The sequence below is a fragment of the Phyllostomus discolor genome, chromosome 12 (genome assembly GCF_004126475.2).
Source record: "Phyllostomus discolor isolate MPI-MPIP mPhyDis1 chromosome 12, mPhyDis1.pri.v3, whole genome shotgun sequence".
NCBI classification, from domain to species: domain Eukaryota; kingdom Metazoa; phylum Chordata; class Mammalia; order Chiroptera; family Phyllostomidae; genus Phyllostomus; species Phyllostomus discolor.
In genome coordinates, this window is record NC_040914.2 from 25,748,455 (window position 1) to 25,763,913 (window position 15,459).

General features: G+C 54.4%; 2 protein-coding genes across 7 annotated transcripts; both read right to left on the minus strand.

Annotated features, from left to right (window-relative positions):
* Positions 1-191: 191 nt before the first annotated feature.
* DNAAF3 (dynein axonemal assembly factor 3) lies at positions 192-6,975 on the minus strand. 5 transcript variants are annotated; one of them, XM_028530105.2, is made up of 12 exons: positions 6,444-6,974; positions 6,239-6,327; positions 5,808-5,950; positions 5,347-5,440; positions 3,858-4,015; positions 3,362-3,544; positions 3,127-3,252; positions 2,898-3,020; positions 2,518-2,647; positions 1,552-1,663; positions 1,313-1,387; positions 192-1,231 (listed from the first exon to the last, which is right to left on the minus strand). In XM_028530105.2, the coding sequence occupies exons 2-12, from the start codon at positions 6,321-6,323 to the stop codon at positions 814-816; spliced, it is 1,647 nt and encodes a 548-aa protein (XP_028385906.1). In that variant the 5' UTR covers positions 6,324-6,327; positions 6,444-6,974; the 3' UTR covers positions 192-813. The 5 variants fall into 5 exon arrangements, with proteins under 5 accessions (XP_028385906.1, XP_028385905.1, XP_035868592.1 ...); XM_028530104.2 differs by having other exon boundaries at positions 1,552-1,666; positions 6,444-6,973; XM_036012699.1 differs by having other exon boundaries at positions 6,239-6,975.
* Positions 6,976-8,257: 1,282 nt separating this feature from the next.
* SYT5 (synaptotagmin 5) lies at positions 8,258-14,779 on the minus strand. Of its 2 annotated transcripts, none has more exons than XM_028529706.2 (9): positions 14,594-14,779; positions 13,437-13,539; positions 12,698-12,870; positions 10,963-11,082; positions 10,705-10,872; positions 10,215-10,382; positions 9,846-9,960; positions 9,406-9,539; positions 8,258-8,842 (listed from the first exon to the last, which is right to left on the minus strand). In XM_028529706.2, the coding sequence occupies exons 2-9, from the start codon at positions 13,513-13,515 to the stop codon at positions 8,642-8,644; spliced, it is 1,158 nt and encodes a 385-aa protein (XP_028385507.1). In that variant the 5' UTR covers positions 13,516-13,539; positions 14,594-14,779; the 3' UTR covers positions 8,258-8,641. The 2 variants fall into 2 exon arrangements, with proteins under 2 accessions (XP_028385507.1, XP_028385506.1); XM_028529705.2 differs by having other exon boundaries at positions 9,846-9,963; positions 14,594-14,778.
* Between the last annotated feature and the right edge of the window lie 680 nt (positions 14,780-15,459).

Genomic DNA, 15,459 nt, shown 5'->3' on the forward strand with positions numbered 1-15,459 from the left:
TCCCTCAGACCCAGAGGTCCAGGCCCCCAGCCCCTTTTCCCTCAGACCCAGGAATTCTATCCCCAGCCCCTCCTCCATCAAACCTGGGAGTCCAGGACTCCAGCCCCTCCTCCATCAAACCTGGGAGTTCAGGCCCCCAACCCTTCCTCCCTCAGACCCAGGAGTCCAGACCCCCAGCCTCTCCTCCCTCAGACCCAGGAGTCTTGGCCCCATCCCCTCACTAAACTGCAATCTCCATGAGAGCTGGAGCTTTGTCTTTTTCATCATCTTATGGTGAGTTTCAGGGCCCCAAACTGGTTATCCATTGAGTAAATTTTGTTGATTTATTTGAAGATCCAGGTTGGGGGGGGGGGGGCGTGACCAGGCACTCAGGCGACAGCACTGGCAAATCCACTCGTAGTCCACTTGGCAAACCAGAAATATGGTCTTGGCTCTCCTCTCTTGACCTCTCCTGGCCCCTCCCCGTTCCCGCTCTGCCCTGGAGACGGACTGAGGACAGGACACAAGGACACAGAGAAGAAGATGCCGCCATCTTTATTTGGACCAGAAGAGGAGACATCCCCCAACACCCAGTGAGGAGGAATGGGACGTCTGGGAACCATTCAGGGGACCTGAGACCTGGGCCGGACCTCTAGTCTGCATTTAGAGTGTCAGGAGTGGAGCGTAGAAATCTGAGAAACCCACCGAGAATTCTAGGGACAGAATATAGAATCTCAGAAACGGAATGGAAGTCCAGCAACGCCTCTGGGGCAGAGTGAGAGCGTGGAGAGTGTTCTGGAGAAGGGTTCTGATTCCAGGACCTGACTTTAGAAGTTAAGAGATGGAGGATGTCATAATCTCTGAAGGTCCAGGCAGACTCTCCGGTTTGGGGGTCTGACTCCCTGTGGGCGGAGCCAAAGCCTCAAGTGAAGCCTGAGACTCTGAGGGCAGTTGAAGGGGTTCAGAGAGTGGAATTTGACCTTGCAGGGGCTGGGCCAGGTCCTCAGAGAGAGAATTTGTTGCTTCAGGGGGCGGGACCAGTAACTCTGGGGGCGGGGCCCGGGTTTCAGCGTGCAGAATCCCGGAATCCGCGGCTGCGTCTATGGGAGCAGAGTCCTCACACTTGTAGAAGCGCGCGAAGCTCTCCGAGGGTCCGGTCCCGGGCTGTGGGGCAAATCCAGCTGCCCGAGCCAGTTCCCCAACCCGGTCACGGAACCCCTGAAGCTGCTCCTGCCTCACGTCCACAAGGTACCTGAAATCCAGAAGCGACATGTGAGGGGACGCGGCTTTCAGTCTCTAGCCTGGTTCCCTGCCCTGCGCTCCACTGGCTCACCGAGCTAATTCCACAATCAGGCGTCCTCCAGGGGCCACGCAGACCCCGAGCTCAGGACTGAGAAGATGAACCATCCTGCAGAGAGAAACGGGAGGAGTGGGGCTCAGACTTGCAGGTCTTGAGGGAGGAGGAGCTGGAGACTGAAACACTGGTTGAGGAAGGACTGGAGGCCTGGACTGCTGGGTCTGAGGGAGGAGGAGCTGAGGAAGGGAAACCTAGGACACCCCAGGAGCTCTTACCCACAGGCCACATAGAGAAGCTGGAACCGACCCTTGTAGCAGCTCCTGTGGTGGAGTGTCTGGGTGGAACCGAGGGGCAGAAAGTGGACAGTGAAGGATCCTGGGCTGGAGGCTGCTGGGGAAGACCAGCACAGTTAGTTAGGCAGACTCTCAAAGCTTATAGATAATACTGCTTGGCCTCTTGAAGCCCTTTCTCATCCTTTCTTTTAGGTGGATTCCTGGGAAATTCTATGGCAGTTCCTCCAGTAGGCAGAAACCCATTTTACAGTTCAGTCAACTGAGACTCGAGAGAGGGAGAGAAACTAGTCCATGGCCAGACACGGCATCCAGACACAGGGGAGGACCAGGTATGGGGATGGTTAGAAAGATGCACGACCAGCCCTGTCTGGTGTGGCTCAGTGGATTGAGCACCATCCTGTGAACCAAAGGGTTGCTGGTTCAATTCCCAGTCAGGGCATATGCCTGGGTTTTGGGCCAGGTCCCCATTAGGGGGTGCACAAGAGGCAACCACGCATTGATGTTTCTCTCCTCTCTTTCTCCCTCCCTTCCCCTCTCTCTAAAATATAAATAAAAAGTAAATTTCAGGAAAAAAAAGAGGGAAGAGGTGTTTTCTTTCCAAAAGTGACCTAGAACCCAGCACCGTGTTAGAATGTTCTTAGCCTCTTAGCCTTCTGCAGATAGGATCAGAATTCTACCACTGGAATTAAGAATGCTAAGAACAGTGTCAGGACTTAGGAAAGGGAGAGATCTACAAAGATAGGAGAGCAAAAGAGACCGACTGTCAGGAAGGGCGCTCACTCGCCCAAGCAGTGGGAAACAAATCGGTCCGCTCTGGTACTTGAAACACCGGGAGCCTGAAGCCAGGGACAGCGTCTGGGTCCCACTCACCCCGGGAGATGATGTGTCCATTTTATTACCCAAGCATGGTCTCCATCTCAACGGGGGAGAGCTGAGTCCCTTGCCTACCAGGCTCCTGAACTCCGTTTATTTCGCCTGGAACCTCATCAGGGTCTCTTGGGGCGGCGCTCGGGTGCCCCCAGGCGGCCATAGCTCGGAACAGCTCCGTCACATTGTGTTGCGTGATTTCGCCTGCAGTCTGGGGGGGAGGGGCGTGGCCAGACGCTGGGTTAAAACGTAGGTGGTAATGCTCGTAATATGTCATCCTTTGCACCCCCAATCCCCAGAGCTTGCATCTGAGGGGCAAACCTGGATTCCCAGGCTTGGGACTCAGTTTAGGAAGTAGAGATGGGAGGGGCCTAGCCCGTAGAGGCAAAGCCCAGATGTTTGTGGGAGGGGCCTGGAATGCAGGAGGCGGGGCCTCGCGAACCCAGCCTGGTACAGCACACCTTGACCGGCTGTCCATTGCTAGTCCGCAGGAGGCTCTCGTCGTCCGTTTCAATGCCGAAGGCTACGAAGGGCCCCGTGGCGATGTCCCCCCAGTACCCTCGCGCTGCCACGCGCTCCCCACGCTAGAAAAGTAGGGAGAGAGGAGACGGGTGAGATCGACATTGGAGACCCGAACTCCTGGGTTCCCCGCAAAGAAGGAAATGGCCAGGACAGGGAATGGACACGCACGTGGCTCAGAAGGCGCCCGGACGCCAGGGTCCGGTTGGGCAACTGGTAAGCGCTGGAATCTCTTAGTTCAAAGGCAACGCCTGTGTCCCTCCAGCGCCTGAACTCGCGGGTGTGGATGACTCGGGCCTGGGGCGGGGTGGGAAGAAGAGAGGACTCCGTGAATACTGTATATGGGCCCCCCCTCTCCGCCCTTCCTCCTTCACACCCAGGACTGGGGGTGTCCCAGCCCGCTCACCCCACGGTCATGAAGCTTCATGTGCAGGTCCCAGTCGCTGACACCGCGCCGGGCGTCGTAGCGGGAGCCCAGGTAGTGGCGCAGCCTCATGTCCCACAGGCGGCTCATGGGGAAGGTCTCGGGCCCCTTCTCCCCGCCGGCCCAGAAGCGGAACACGGCTTCCAGGGCGTCACGCTCACGGAACTGCGCATCCAGGCAGGCGCGGGGAGAGACCGAGGGAGATGGGCTGCAGGGAGAGCAGCCTTTCCTGCTGGACCCTCCCTTGCACCCTAGAGTGTGGGCACGATTCTCCCGACTCTCAGGTGAAGAAATAAGGCTCAGAGCGTAGAAGCCACCTCCTAGGCCAAATCCCACACTGGGAACTGGGAGCTGGGGTTCGAACATCTGCGCCCCTAGCCCTCTTCATCAGTGCAAACCCTTTTGGACCGCCCATCCTCATTCTTCCGGTGGCCACCCAGATCCCAGGCAGTGAGGGACAGAGGCCGGGCGGAGGCACCTTCAGGGATCCCAGGCTGAGCCAGGGCAGCTGCTCCGCCAGGCGGTCGGGCTCTGGAACCAAGCGTGCGAGGCGTTCGGCCTGGGCGCGCACGAAGGCGGCCACCGAGGGGCGCAGCAGCGCGTTCCCCCACACTTCCAGGAAGACCTCGCTCCTCTCTGTGAGGAGGGGGGAGAAAAGTATTGGGGGGAAGCAGAGGAGAGAGCCCAGAAATGAGACCAGTGTTTCATACCCAGTTTATAGAATGAGGCATTCTATATGGCACATTACTTTCTTTATAGAGCCTTATCATTAATTATAATAATGATAAGTCACAATGGACTGGACAAACTCTCCACCCACCTCAATAGCTAGAATGTGAAGCATAACTTACATCTCACCTAGGTCTCCTCGCTTATTCCTTCCCCCTCCCAGGTAACCCCAATCCTGAATTTCACGTTTCCATTCCCCTTGCCTTCAAAAAAAAAAATTTAAATGGAGACCACTGTACTTGAACAACAATTTAAAAAATTTTTTTAAAGAAAGAAAAGGTTATAGATAAAGATGAAGATATATTCGTGTTAAAATGTTATAGTATAAGTTGTTTTATTTTAGTTAAGGTTCTTATAAAAGAAAACTATATTTTACTTGTATACACATATATCTACATCAGTATATTTCTATAAACGGTTTCATCTTATTTGTTTACGGACCTTAGATAAGACAACTCTATTCCTTTAGTTAGATAGACACAGATAGGACTACTTGTATACAAAGTGCACTGTAAATTGTGTGCAGCGTATTATGAATGTCCTGGGCTATTAATGACAGACCCCATCCACAATAATGATAATAATCACTATGATGTACACTATCAGAAGCCGAGAGCTATGCATTTTTTCCTTTCACTGAATCCTTGAAAAGCACAATACTCTGTGGAGCAAAAAGCTTTTAGGATCTCCACTTTATAAATGCAGAAACTGAGGCCCAGAAAGGGGTAGATGCTGGCCCAACGTCACAGAGCAAGCAGAGCCAGAATTTGAATGCAGCTTATCTGAGTCCAGACTTTGTTCTACATACTAAGCAGAAATTGTTACTGGGAAATAATCACTTTCTGCCACCTCACCCATCCTCCTTTTCCCACTTATTCCTGAGGCTGCCTCCTCCAGGCTGGCTTCCTGGGAGTCACACCTCTCACCGTGGGAGGCCTGGGGCAGGACTGAGCTCAGCTCAGCCAAACCACCCCCCAACACACATACATCTGGGGACTCACTGGCTCTCAGGAAGTCCCCTGATCTCTTTTGGACTCCTGTTGTAGCAGTTTTTGAATGCTGGCACTATTCTGAGAGTTTTTTGTGTATTTTTTCTTGCAATTCTCTCAAGTGAGTGAGCAAATGATAAAATAGGGAACAATGTCCAAAGTCTTTCCATTGCACCAGTGAAAAACCAAAGTCCCTGCAGGGATGAGGAAGGGACTGGGGGCCAGAATGCCCTGGTCCTTGCAGCTGACCTTGCAGCCCCATCTTCTCAGGGTCCTCCAGGGCTAGGCTGAAGAACAGCATGTGCCGGGCCACAGCTTCCAGATTATTCTCCAGCACGTAGAACTGAAAGGATGGACAGGGCAGAATGACTCTGAGATCTGTGTCTCTGGCTCCTAGGAGACTCAGGAGTGGGAGACAGGACCCACGAGTTCTGTACACCAATCCCCCCCCCCCCACTTCAAACACTGGATTCTCGGAAGCCTCCTCCCCAACGCTACTCAGGACCGTCCATAAGATTTTTTGTCCACTTCAATCCAGGAACCCCCAACCCCAGACACTTCCTTCATCAGGACACATAAGTGGAGGCTCCCAGCTTCCACCTCCCTCAGACCTAGAGGTTCAGGCCTCCAGATCCCCCTCCCTGAAGGGCTCAGGAATCTGGATTCTCATCTTCATCCTCCTTTTTCCACACCCCAGAATCCCAGCTCACGTGGAACTTCCTGGGAGACCAGAGCGCTGCCTGGGCCAGGGTTCGTAGCAGATGGCGCCCATCCACGGAACCCAGCAGCAGCACATCTAGCTCGGGGGTCCCGTGCTCTGTATTGGCCTGCGAGTCTGGGGCCATAGGAGGACCTGACAAGGCGAGAGCAGGCTGAGGTTGGTGGCCTGAAGAACGCCCTCTGCTGCCGCCCCCAGCACAAGGGACTACAACTCCCAGCAAGACTTGCACCTCCGACCTAGGTTCCACGGGGAGCTATGCCTCTAAGCATTTTGGGACTCGTAGTTCTCAGAGAAGCCACCTGAGCTGCCCACTTAGGGGGTCCCTCCCGCCGTTGGAGCCTCGGAAAACGTTAGTGCACCATCTGTCAGGCTGTGACGGTAGCCGCTGTGACAGATGTGGTCTTGGGGTGGGGGACTCACTCTCAGCTTGCAGATCGAGCGCCGGAGACAGGCCCCACCAGGACACAGAGCCGAAGCCCGCGCCTGAGCCTGCTGGTGTAGTCATCGCTCTGCGGGACAAACGTCCAAGGAATTCCCAAATATCATCTCTGCGTTTCCCACCCATTCCCCTCGCACTGGCCCTGACTCCCCCCCCCCCCTTCCTCTAGGTAACACACCCCCTCACCTTTATCCTTCCAAATATGCTGGGACTTTCCCTCCTTTCCTCCTAGGTGCGGTGCACTCGTCCCGCACCCGTCCCACAACTGCTATCCATAGACCACGCCCTTTTTATCAATCAGCCAATGGGAATATGTAGGCCGGTACCGACACTATCAATTCACCAATGCGAACGAGCGGAACACGCCCACTTCAAACTTTTGGCCAATGGAAACGCTGAGGAATGACTACCCTGGCCTAGGAGAAAGGAAGGCGTGAGGACGCGGTTGTCATGACGACGATGCTGGAAGAGGCTGGGGCGGAGCCCCGGGGCGTCCAAATTTCTGGGATGGGTGAAGCCTGAGCTGATTCAAAATGAGAAAAACCTGAACGGAATCTTGATCAATCCAAGTTAAAGTGAAGTGGCCTAGACTTTAAACAATAGATGTTTGTGTCTCCTTTCTCCCTTCACACCCTGCCTCTACTACACAGGTCTTCTCACCTGGCAGGAAACAGCTATGTGTTTCCTCCAGCCAGCACTGGCCCCTCGTTGGTAAATTCTCAGGAACTTTGTGACCTGGGTATTACACTTATCATTAATAAAAATTAATGTTTTTACTAAATTACTAAAAATTAAATTTCAATTAAATATATTGTATTAAAGGTAATACTCAAAACTCATCAATTATTTTACTATTATGTCTTAAGACTATACCTGTATGAAGGAAATGCCATTTTAATACAATAGTTAAAAAAATTAAATTTGTAAATTATGACCACAAGCTATTGTGGCAGATAAAGTTTTATTAAAACCAGGGCTGGGATTAGGATGAGGCACAGTGGTCCAAGTGCAAGGTCATTTCCTGTCTTTAAATTTTTGAATATTTTATTCATTGCAGACTTCATTAAATTTTTTAAAATATGGCATTAAAATATTATTTATCTTGACTATGGGGTGTTTTGGGGGGGATCGGTTTGTTGGTTCTTTGGCTTTGCCTTAAATTTTAGGATCATCATCCTGACCCTTGGAAACACTGTTTGTTGGTATGCTAGTGGGTATCTCTTCTCAATTCCATATCTGATGACTCCACATTGGAGGCTTGAAATCAGCCACGATGGGAGAATTTACACCACGGAAACGGCAAACCACACAAAGTCGGTCACAGCACAACAGAGGAAGTGCTGAAGTCCTCTCCTGGCTCCAGGACTGTATTCTTCGCTTTTAACATCCTCCCCCATACCCTCCTAGAAGAATCCAGCTGATCCTTTCAATTCCCACTGAGGATTGTCCTCTGAGTTCTGCTCCTGCCTTTCCAGCTGAATGGCCACACTGGTCCACCCTATGATGCCTGCTACTTTACATTCGAGACAGCAGGATGCTTGGCAATGTGGATTTTGGTGTCAGACATTCCTGGGTTTACATGTTGTTTGGTCACTGGCTGGCTGAGTGACCTTGAGAGGCCTTGGCCAGGTGAGAACCCGTCTGTGAGTTCCACAAAGTCAGGTCAGCTCCCACATCCAGCACCGGGTGCAGCACCCAAGGAGCTTGGGCTATCTGCCTCCTCTCCTCTCCATGACCTTAGACAAGTCATGATAAATTCCCAAACAAGCAAGCAAATTTTCACTGATTCCTCACAGTACTCAGAGGGGTGAGGGAATGAATAAGTGAACAAGTGAATGGATGGATGAGTGGATGGGAGGGTGTTTCCCTTAGTACGTTTTGAAGATGGACAGCACCATCCCTGTCCTTGTGTGATCATACCCCTGGAAGTGAAGCTACCTCTTGGGCTCCAGTCCTTGTCCCTGTCCCCTCCCCCAATAAGGAGCACTCAGCCAAGCCACCAAAGTTGCTGAGTATTTATTTGGCCCCAGGAGCAGTGCTAGAATGAGACTAGGGAGAGGGTAGTGAACCTGTGTAGGGCAAAGGGGACAGTCTGAGGGGATTACTGATTGTCAAAGCAGAGGGTGGGACCATGGGTGGGACCGTGGGTGGGTTGGGGGAAGGTCAAACTGCTCCCCTCCCCCAGGGGCCCTGGGGCTTCTGGGTATGTGTGGTGGAGAAGTTGGCAAATTATCATGACTGGTATAATGGGTTGAGGAGGCAGGAATGGGTCCGATGGTTGCGGTCAAGGGGTGAGGGTGGGGGCTCGTGCTCAGAGAATGTGTAAAGGTGGGTCTGGACAGGGCTTTGGCCAGAAGTCTGGTGTCAGAGGCTTTAGGGTGGGATCAGGGCACAGGCAGCGGCCTCACTCGGTCAGGGGGCCGCAGCGAGTGCCACTGGGCAATGGGCCGCCGAGGGTTGGCCAGCATGTCCGCCCAGTGCCGGAGGCCAGCCCCGCCAGCCGCTGCCCCTACAGCCACCCTCCCGATGGCCTCATTCTTGCCAAGCTTGTCATAGTCCAGCACAGTCAGCTCCACCTGGACCTTCTGGGGTGGGCAGAAGGGGAGACAGGAGAGTGGGGGACAGTGGCACCAGGAGGGACTTGGGTAGCATTGCTAAGGACAGTCCCTCCCTCTGTAAGTCCTGGGGGCCCTCTTAGGGTCCTGGGGCCGGGAGGGACTCAGAACCAGAGCGGGAGAGCCCTGTGGTTAGACAGGAGCTCCGTAATCTTTCTTCCTCCCCGATCAGATTCCACAGGCGAGAAATGCTTCGGATCCCACCGCTAAGGGATTGTTAGGAGCCTCCTTAGGTAGCAGCCTCCTAAGGGGGACAAGCTTCCAGGACTCTTCAGTGAGTAGAGGGACCTGTCCCTCAAGGGGTGTGGAGAAGTCTCTTTTTCTTAGTAACCAAGGCTCCTGAGGGGGCGGGGCACCCTGGTCTTGCCTAGGGGGTGGGGTAACCTGCTCCTCCCAGAAGGAAATTGGAAACACAGCTTGATAACCCTAGGCCCTGGTTTCTGGATGTTGCTGAAAAGTCTCCTTTCCTCTAGCAAAGGGGTTTCTAAGGGCGTGGGGTTGTTCTGGAGGGGCTCAGGGCAGGTCTAGCTCACCTGAACCTGGTCACAGGGCACCTCGAAGCTGAAGGCTTCGTTGTAATAGGGATTCAGAGTGTTCTTCTTGATGGTCGTTTTCTTCTTCCGCACCTTTTTGCCTCCCTGCAGCAGGTGGACCTTGACATACGGATCTGGGGAGAGAGAGGGGCAGCCTTAGAGCTCCCCCGCTGCTTCGTAGGGGGGTCGGATCGACGGGGATGCATGAGACTTCTTTGGAACAATACAGATATGCCCTGCGCATCCTTCAGGTCTCCTCCCTCTGTGCTCAAATAGAATCTACAACCTCCCGTGACAGCCTGGGCCTCTCTCCCCCAAGACACCCTCTGGCAGCCTGGACCTCCCATTCCCCCAAGAGACCCTCTGGGCCCAGAGACGGTCGGCCTTAGCCAGAGGACCACCCTGCACCGCCGCCACCACCATTTCCCTGCTTCCCACACCTGACAGCCCTCCTACGTCCATCTTCTTCAGGTTTTTAGCCTCCAGGACGATGACGGTGAGTTTTCCAGCAGTGGGGACGTAGCGGAGGGAGAAGCAGATGTCCCCTAGTTTCTCCTGCTAAAAGACAAAGAGGGAACTATTACCCGAGCCTCCGCTGCACATCCATCCCCTCCGCGACCTTTCTTTCCTCCCCACTCGTTTTGGAATGGAAAGGTCCGAAGTGAACACCAGGAGAGTCCTCGGAGGTTTTACTCTGAAGCCGGTGGGAGGGCTGGAGACCAGGCGGGGTGTCCGGGAGGCCTGTGATCTGATTGGCTCGGGCTTGCGGTGGGCGGGCCCGCCGCACAAGCGCGGCCACGCGCGCTCACCTCCTCCCGCGGAGCTGCCTGCAGCTCCCGCCAGGCCAGCACTGGTCTCCCCAGATCCACTGAGCTCATGGGGATCCGGACCTCCCCGATGGCATCGTTGCGGGAGAAGCGGTCGAAGTCGTACACCGCCATGACCAGTACCCTGCCTCCCAGCTCCACGTAGGGCACCTGGGTGGGGGAGCGCAGAGAGAGCACAGGTGAAGAGTAGAAAGTCAAAAGGAAAGCGAGGCACAGCACATCAGGGTGGAAGGCGTGGAGTGGGGCAGCGAGGGCCCCAGGGAACCCACGTGGGACAATCCAGAACCAAGGGGACAGCCAGGGGTCAGTAGTGCCAAAAGGGTCAACTCGGGACCCGTGGAATAGTCTCCAGTTCTGGGAGCTGTCCCCTGAGCTGTGGCTGCCTCCAGCAAAAGCAGAAGGGGTCGGCTCCCAGTGTCCCACGGACTGGGGGCAGGCTGCCCAGTGCGGGACCCTGAGTCCAGTCTCTCACCTTGAAGGCAAAGGTCTCCTCAAAGTGTGGGTTCAGTGTTTGCCGATGCACCTTGGTCTCGTGCCGCCTCCGCTTGTCGGGCAGCAGGTAAACCCGCACATAGGGGTCTGAAGAGCCACCCAGATCCAAGGCTGCCAAACCCTCAGCTTGCAGGACGCCCACCAGTAGCTGTACAGTGAAGAGGGGCCCTTAGTCTTAGCTTCCCTTGGACTCTCCTGGAACCCTCCCCTCCAAAGCCTCCCCCTCCTCCACACCCACCTGGCCAGTCTGGAAATCATAATCCAGCGAGTACTGCAGTCTTCCTAGCTCGTGCTTCTCTGCCACCTGCTGCCCTGGCCCCGATAGTGTTGGCTCCAGCTCTTCAACTTCCGGTTGCACCTTAGGGAGCCAGGACAAGGGCAGGTGAACTCTTCCCCTGAGAGTGTTATCCTCCAGGCCCAGAAACCAAGGGAAACTCCCACATCTCTAGGTTATACCTGAGCACTTGCAGGCTAAGCAGAGTCAGTGTTTGATTAGTGATGTCTGCCACAGGCAGGGAATCGCCATAGCAACACACGTATAGTGTTTCCAGTGTTTGATTAGTGATGTCTGCTATGATTGGGGGTTAGACAATGGTAAAATAGGCACCGATGGTAGCCTAGAAAAACAAGTGTAAGTGTCTCACTGCCTTCAGGAAGGAGGCAGGAGATTTTATTCCACATGATAATGGGTGTATTGGGGCTGCTGCATTGTTTTGACATTGCAAAATATGGAGGCGAATTGGCACATATACTGTGTATTTTCCATTTTGAACTAGAACAGCAAAATCAGAAGACTTCTCCTCCACCTAAGCCACCAATTTTCAAAACTCAACATGAGTCAGATTTCCCCTGATGAGTCTGGCAAAATGCCTTCGCTTCAGAGATTCTGCCTGAGCAGGTTTGGTGCAAGATTCAGAATTTCCGTTTCGACAAGTACTGAGGGTCATTGTGATGTAATGGGCTCTGGAAGTCACTGGGTTAAGGGATAGGGGCAGAAACTGGCTACCAGCATGCTAAGGGCATCCCTGGGGGGTAAGAATTATAACAGATACTTGTTGAGAAGGGAGGAGGGCAAGTACAGTTATGGACCACAAACTTGAGATTCAGAGAGGGACCGTGATTTCCCCAAGGCCAGACAGCTGGTTGGAAACCCAGGGGGTCTCTGGCTCCCAGGTGAGCATCATCACACTCTGTTTTCAGGGTTCTAATGCTCACTCAGGTCCTTGCACCTGTAGCCTTCAGTTTCCATGCCAGTGGCTTCTTCCAACTCATGGTTCCTTCATCCTCTTAGGGCTGCTATGTGACCACCCCCCAGTCTCCTTGCCCCAGGTCTGCCTTTCACAGGGATCCCAGGGGGTTCGTCCTAACACCCATCTGACCCCATCCCTGTCCTGCTCCAAACTTTCATGGCTCCCAATTTACTTCATTATGTGGACTCAGCCTGCCGGGCCTTACAGCTCCCTTGCTCCAGAGCACAATCTATGCCTCACCCACTGTGAAAATGACTCACTGTTCCCCACATACACCTGAGAACCTGGATTTCAGTCCTCAGCATATGCTCCTCCTTTGAGATAGAATGCCCTCTATGCTGCAGTAGCTCTGTGTGTCCCCTGGGACTCAGCACAGAAGTCACCTCTGCAGGGAAGCCTTCTGGGACCTTCTACACTGCCAGGTGTTTCCTCTGCACAGCCATACGCCCAGTACGGCCTCTGATGTGACACATACCACCTTGCACTGTGAACGTATGAGTGTCTGACTTCCCCACTAAGCTGGAAGGTTCTTGTGAACAGTGATTAGGTCCGGTCCATCGCCAGGTCCCCAGGATCCAGTTTTGTGCTGGACACACAGAGGAGATGGGCGAGTAAGGTGGGCATGGGAGGGAAAAAACTGGAGCAGGGTCTGAGATTACTGGGCCACGGAGAGGAGCAAAGGTGCAGGAAGGGGCAGGGTGGTGGGACGGGGCCAAGCCACACCTTGTCGATGTAACTCTGGCCCAGCTCCTTCACTTCCTGGAGGTGGACCTGTGCTTGGGCCTGGCTTTTCTTGCCCATCCGCCTCCGACAACGCTTCCGGTACAGACAAAAACAGCAGCTGAAGACGAGGAGGACTGAGACCAGCACGATCGTGGCCAGGGCCCAGGGGGGCACTGCAGAAGACATGGACACAACTCACATTGAGATCCTGAAAAGCAACTGGCTGTTTCAGCTCCAGTGACATGCAGAAGCTGGAATCCTAGCCTTATTTTCCCTCCAGCCATTTCCATTCTGTTTTATTCCCATGTTTTCCTTCCAACTCATCTCACCTATAAAGCGACTTGATACCCTATTCCAACCTGACATCTTTTTTGTTTTGTTTTTTTCTTTTTTGCCTATCACTTCCACCACGATTCTAATTTTTCTGCTCAACTCCTGATGCTCCTAGAAGCCTTAACGCCTCCCTGGGACTGTTTCCATTTATTTAAAAGAAGGGACAGGTGGACTCTCCAGTTCACCATTCCAAGATCCCATTCCATTCCCAGTCCCATGCTTTGGTTCCCGTTTTTGTTGCACACCTGTTCTTTTTCCATTTCACCTAGATTCCAGTCCAGGACTCTGACTACGATCCCACCCGGATTTTCCAGCCCGCCAGTCGAGTACACCCGTCCGAATCCCGCCCTGGAAATCCTGACCGGGCTTTCCTTTTCCCTCATCTCCAGCCCCTGCTCTGGCTCACCGGGGCGGTGGTTGAGGCGACTCGAGTCCGGAGGCGTGTCGGGCGTTGGAGGCCCGGGGGTTGAGGGCTCCGGAAACATGGCAGCGGGGTCCTAGGGTCCTTTCTGTGGAGGTACCAAAGCCCTCTAGTCCTCCACGCTCACCCCGTGCAACCATTGAGTCCTCCCAACAACAAAGAACTCTAATTCCCATCGGCCCCCTGGGCGACCGGCTGCAAAGGAATTGGCTGGCCGCCGCGAGGCATATTGGGGGTTGTAGTTTCAACCTCCCCGTGACGGAGGGAGCGCGCTGAGGCTGCTTTCGAACATCTAGTTCCATCACAAAGGGACACTCCCATGCACCGAGGTCCCCGCTGGAATGCCGCTCATTTTTATCCTATCCTTGCATCTCTCTAGGATCTGAATTGGAAGTGGCCAAAAGTGAGCGTGGGAACGAGCGCACTGGGGTGCACGTAGCATTGCCATGCTCTACTGTAGCAGGATGAGAGCCAGGTGGTTGCCCCGGCAACGGCCTGTTGCCACGACAACTGGCCGAATTTAAGTACCCAAGCCAAGCCTCGGCGGAGTGGTCTGGCTGTGCTCTGTAGAGCGTGGGACCCCAGACCCGGATCCCGAGACCAGAGAGGGTGGGAGGGGTGGCCTTGCCCCTCAGTCCAAGCGCCCACAGCTGGCCCTGGGGGCGGCGACTCAGTCTCTTCCTCTCCCATTCTTGCCCGGATTGTGGGGGCCGGGGAGCGCCGTGCGGCCTCTGCTGGGCACCCACATCCTCCTGGCCGTTCGTCTGTACCTCGCATCCCGAGCTCTGTCTTCACACCTGTCCTCGTGACCGCCGCGGCCCCCATGCCTCCTCCTGCTCTCCCTACTTCTCCTGTCCGTGCCCCCATCAGCCTGTCGCTGCTCCCCCTTTTGTTCCCCTTGCCCTCTGCCTATTGTCTGGTTTCAGTCTCCTGGGGTCACTCGCTATCTCCCCTGCCCGGCTCCTGCCTGTTTCTCCGTCCCCTCCGGCTCTTTGTCCCCATACCTGTCTCCTGGTTCAGGCTCCAGCCCTCCCACGCCCTCTGTTGGTCCCTCCCAGAGTTACTCCATGCCCCAAACACCCTGTCCGTCTAGGATGAGGAGGAAGATGGGGCTTAGGGAGGGGATCCCCGCAGCTTTTTACCTATTCAGCGGATGCACAGGACCCTCTCCCAGAGACTCGGAGGTGTCGGCCCTGCCTGACTCGGGCGGTGGCGCTGTCCTCGGTGCTGATAGCCGAGCGCAGTGGGGCGGGGGCGCGGCTGGGCGGAGATGGCCGCGCTCGCGCGTGTTTGTGGTGTGTGTGTGTGTGTGTGTGTGTGTGTGTGAGAGAGAGAGAGAGAGAGAGAGAGAGCCCGCGCGTGCGTGTTCCATACTTGGTAAGTGGAGAGCCCGGTCCCGCCCCTCGTCCCGCCCCAAGCCAGGAACCACAGGAATATTCATCCTGGTTCCCAGGGATTTTGTGCGTTCTAGTCCAGCCCACCCTCTTTCGACCTCCTATATCGCCCAAAGAACCCGGGGCCAGTCTTAGAATCCAGGACACTCTCAGTTGTATTCAAATATCCAGACGCCAGACTCAGCATGGAAGTCTCCAGCACACTATGGCCAGATATCACCCCACCTTATACCCTCCCCAATCACCAGGCCCAGGAGACAAGCCCACATGATTCTGGCTCCAAGAACTGAGTCTGCATAGCGGTGGACACGGAACTCTGTACCTGCAGCCTACTCAACTATCCAACACTCCGTTTTTTCAGGTTCAAAACTGTGGGTTCCTCTAGTTACCTCCCTGGAACTTTCTTTAAAATATATTATTTATTTATTTATTTTTAGAGAGGAAGGGAGAAACAGGCAGAGAAGCATCCACATGTGGTCGCCTCTCGCATGCCTTCTACTGGTGACCGGGCCTGCAACCCAGGCATGAGTCCTGATTGGGAATAGAATCTAGGACCCTTTGTTCAGGAGGCTGGCACTCAATCCACTGAGCCACAACAGCCCGTGCAACTTCCC

What these genes read in the sequence shown, in the direction of transcription:
- DNAAF3 (XM_036012698.1), bottom strand. Translation starts at nt 6,383, where the DNA reads ATGGGTGGGAAACGCAGAGATGATATTTGGGAATTCCTTGGACGTTTG. An exon ending in TGAGAAGATGGGGCTGCAAG is followed by an intron (nt 4,016 to 5,346) that starts GTCAGCTGCAAG and finishes CCCTCCTCACAG; the next exon opens with AGAGGAGCGAGGTCTTCCTG. An exon ending in TCAGCCTGGGATCCCTGAAG is followed by an intron (nt 3,545 to 3,857) that starts GTGCCTCCGCCC and finishes CTGGATGCGCAG; the next exon opens with TTCCGTGAGCGTGACGCCCT.
- SYT5 (XM_028529705.2), bottom strand. Translation starts at nt 13,515, where the DNA reads ATGTTTCCGGAGCCCTCAACCCCCGGGCCTCCAACGCCCGACACGCCT. An exon ending in AGGAGACCTTTGCCTTCAAG is followed by an intron (nt 10,383 to 10,704) that starts GTGAGAGACTGG and finishes TCCCCCACCCAG; the next exon opens with GTGCCCTACGTGGAGCTGGG. An exon ending in GGACGTAGGAGGGCTGTCAG is followed by an intron (nt 9,540 to 9,845) that starts GTGTGGGAAGCA and finishes CTCTCTCCCCAG; the next exon opens with ATCCGTATGTCAAGGTCCAC.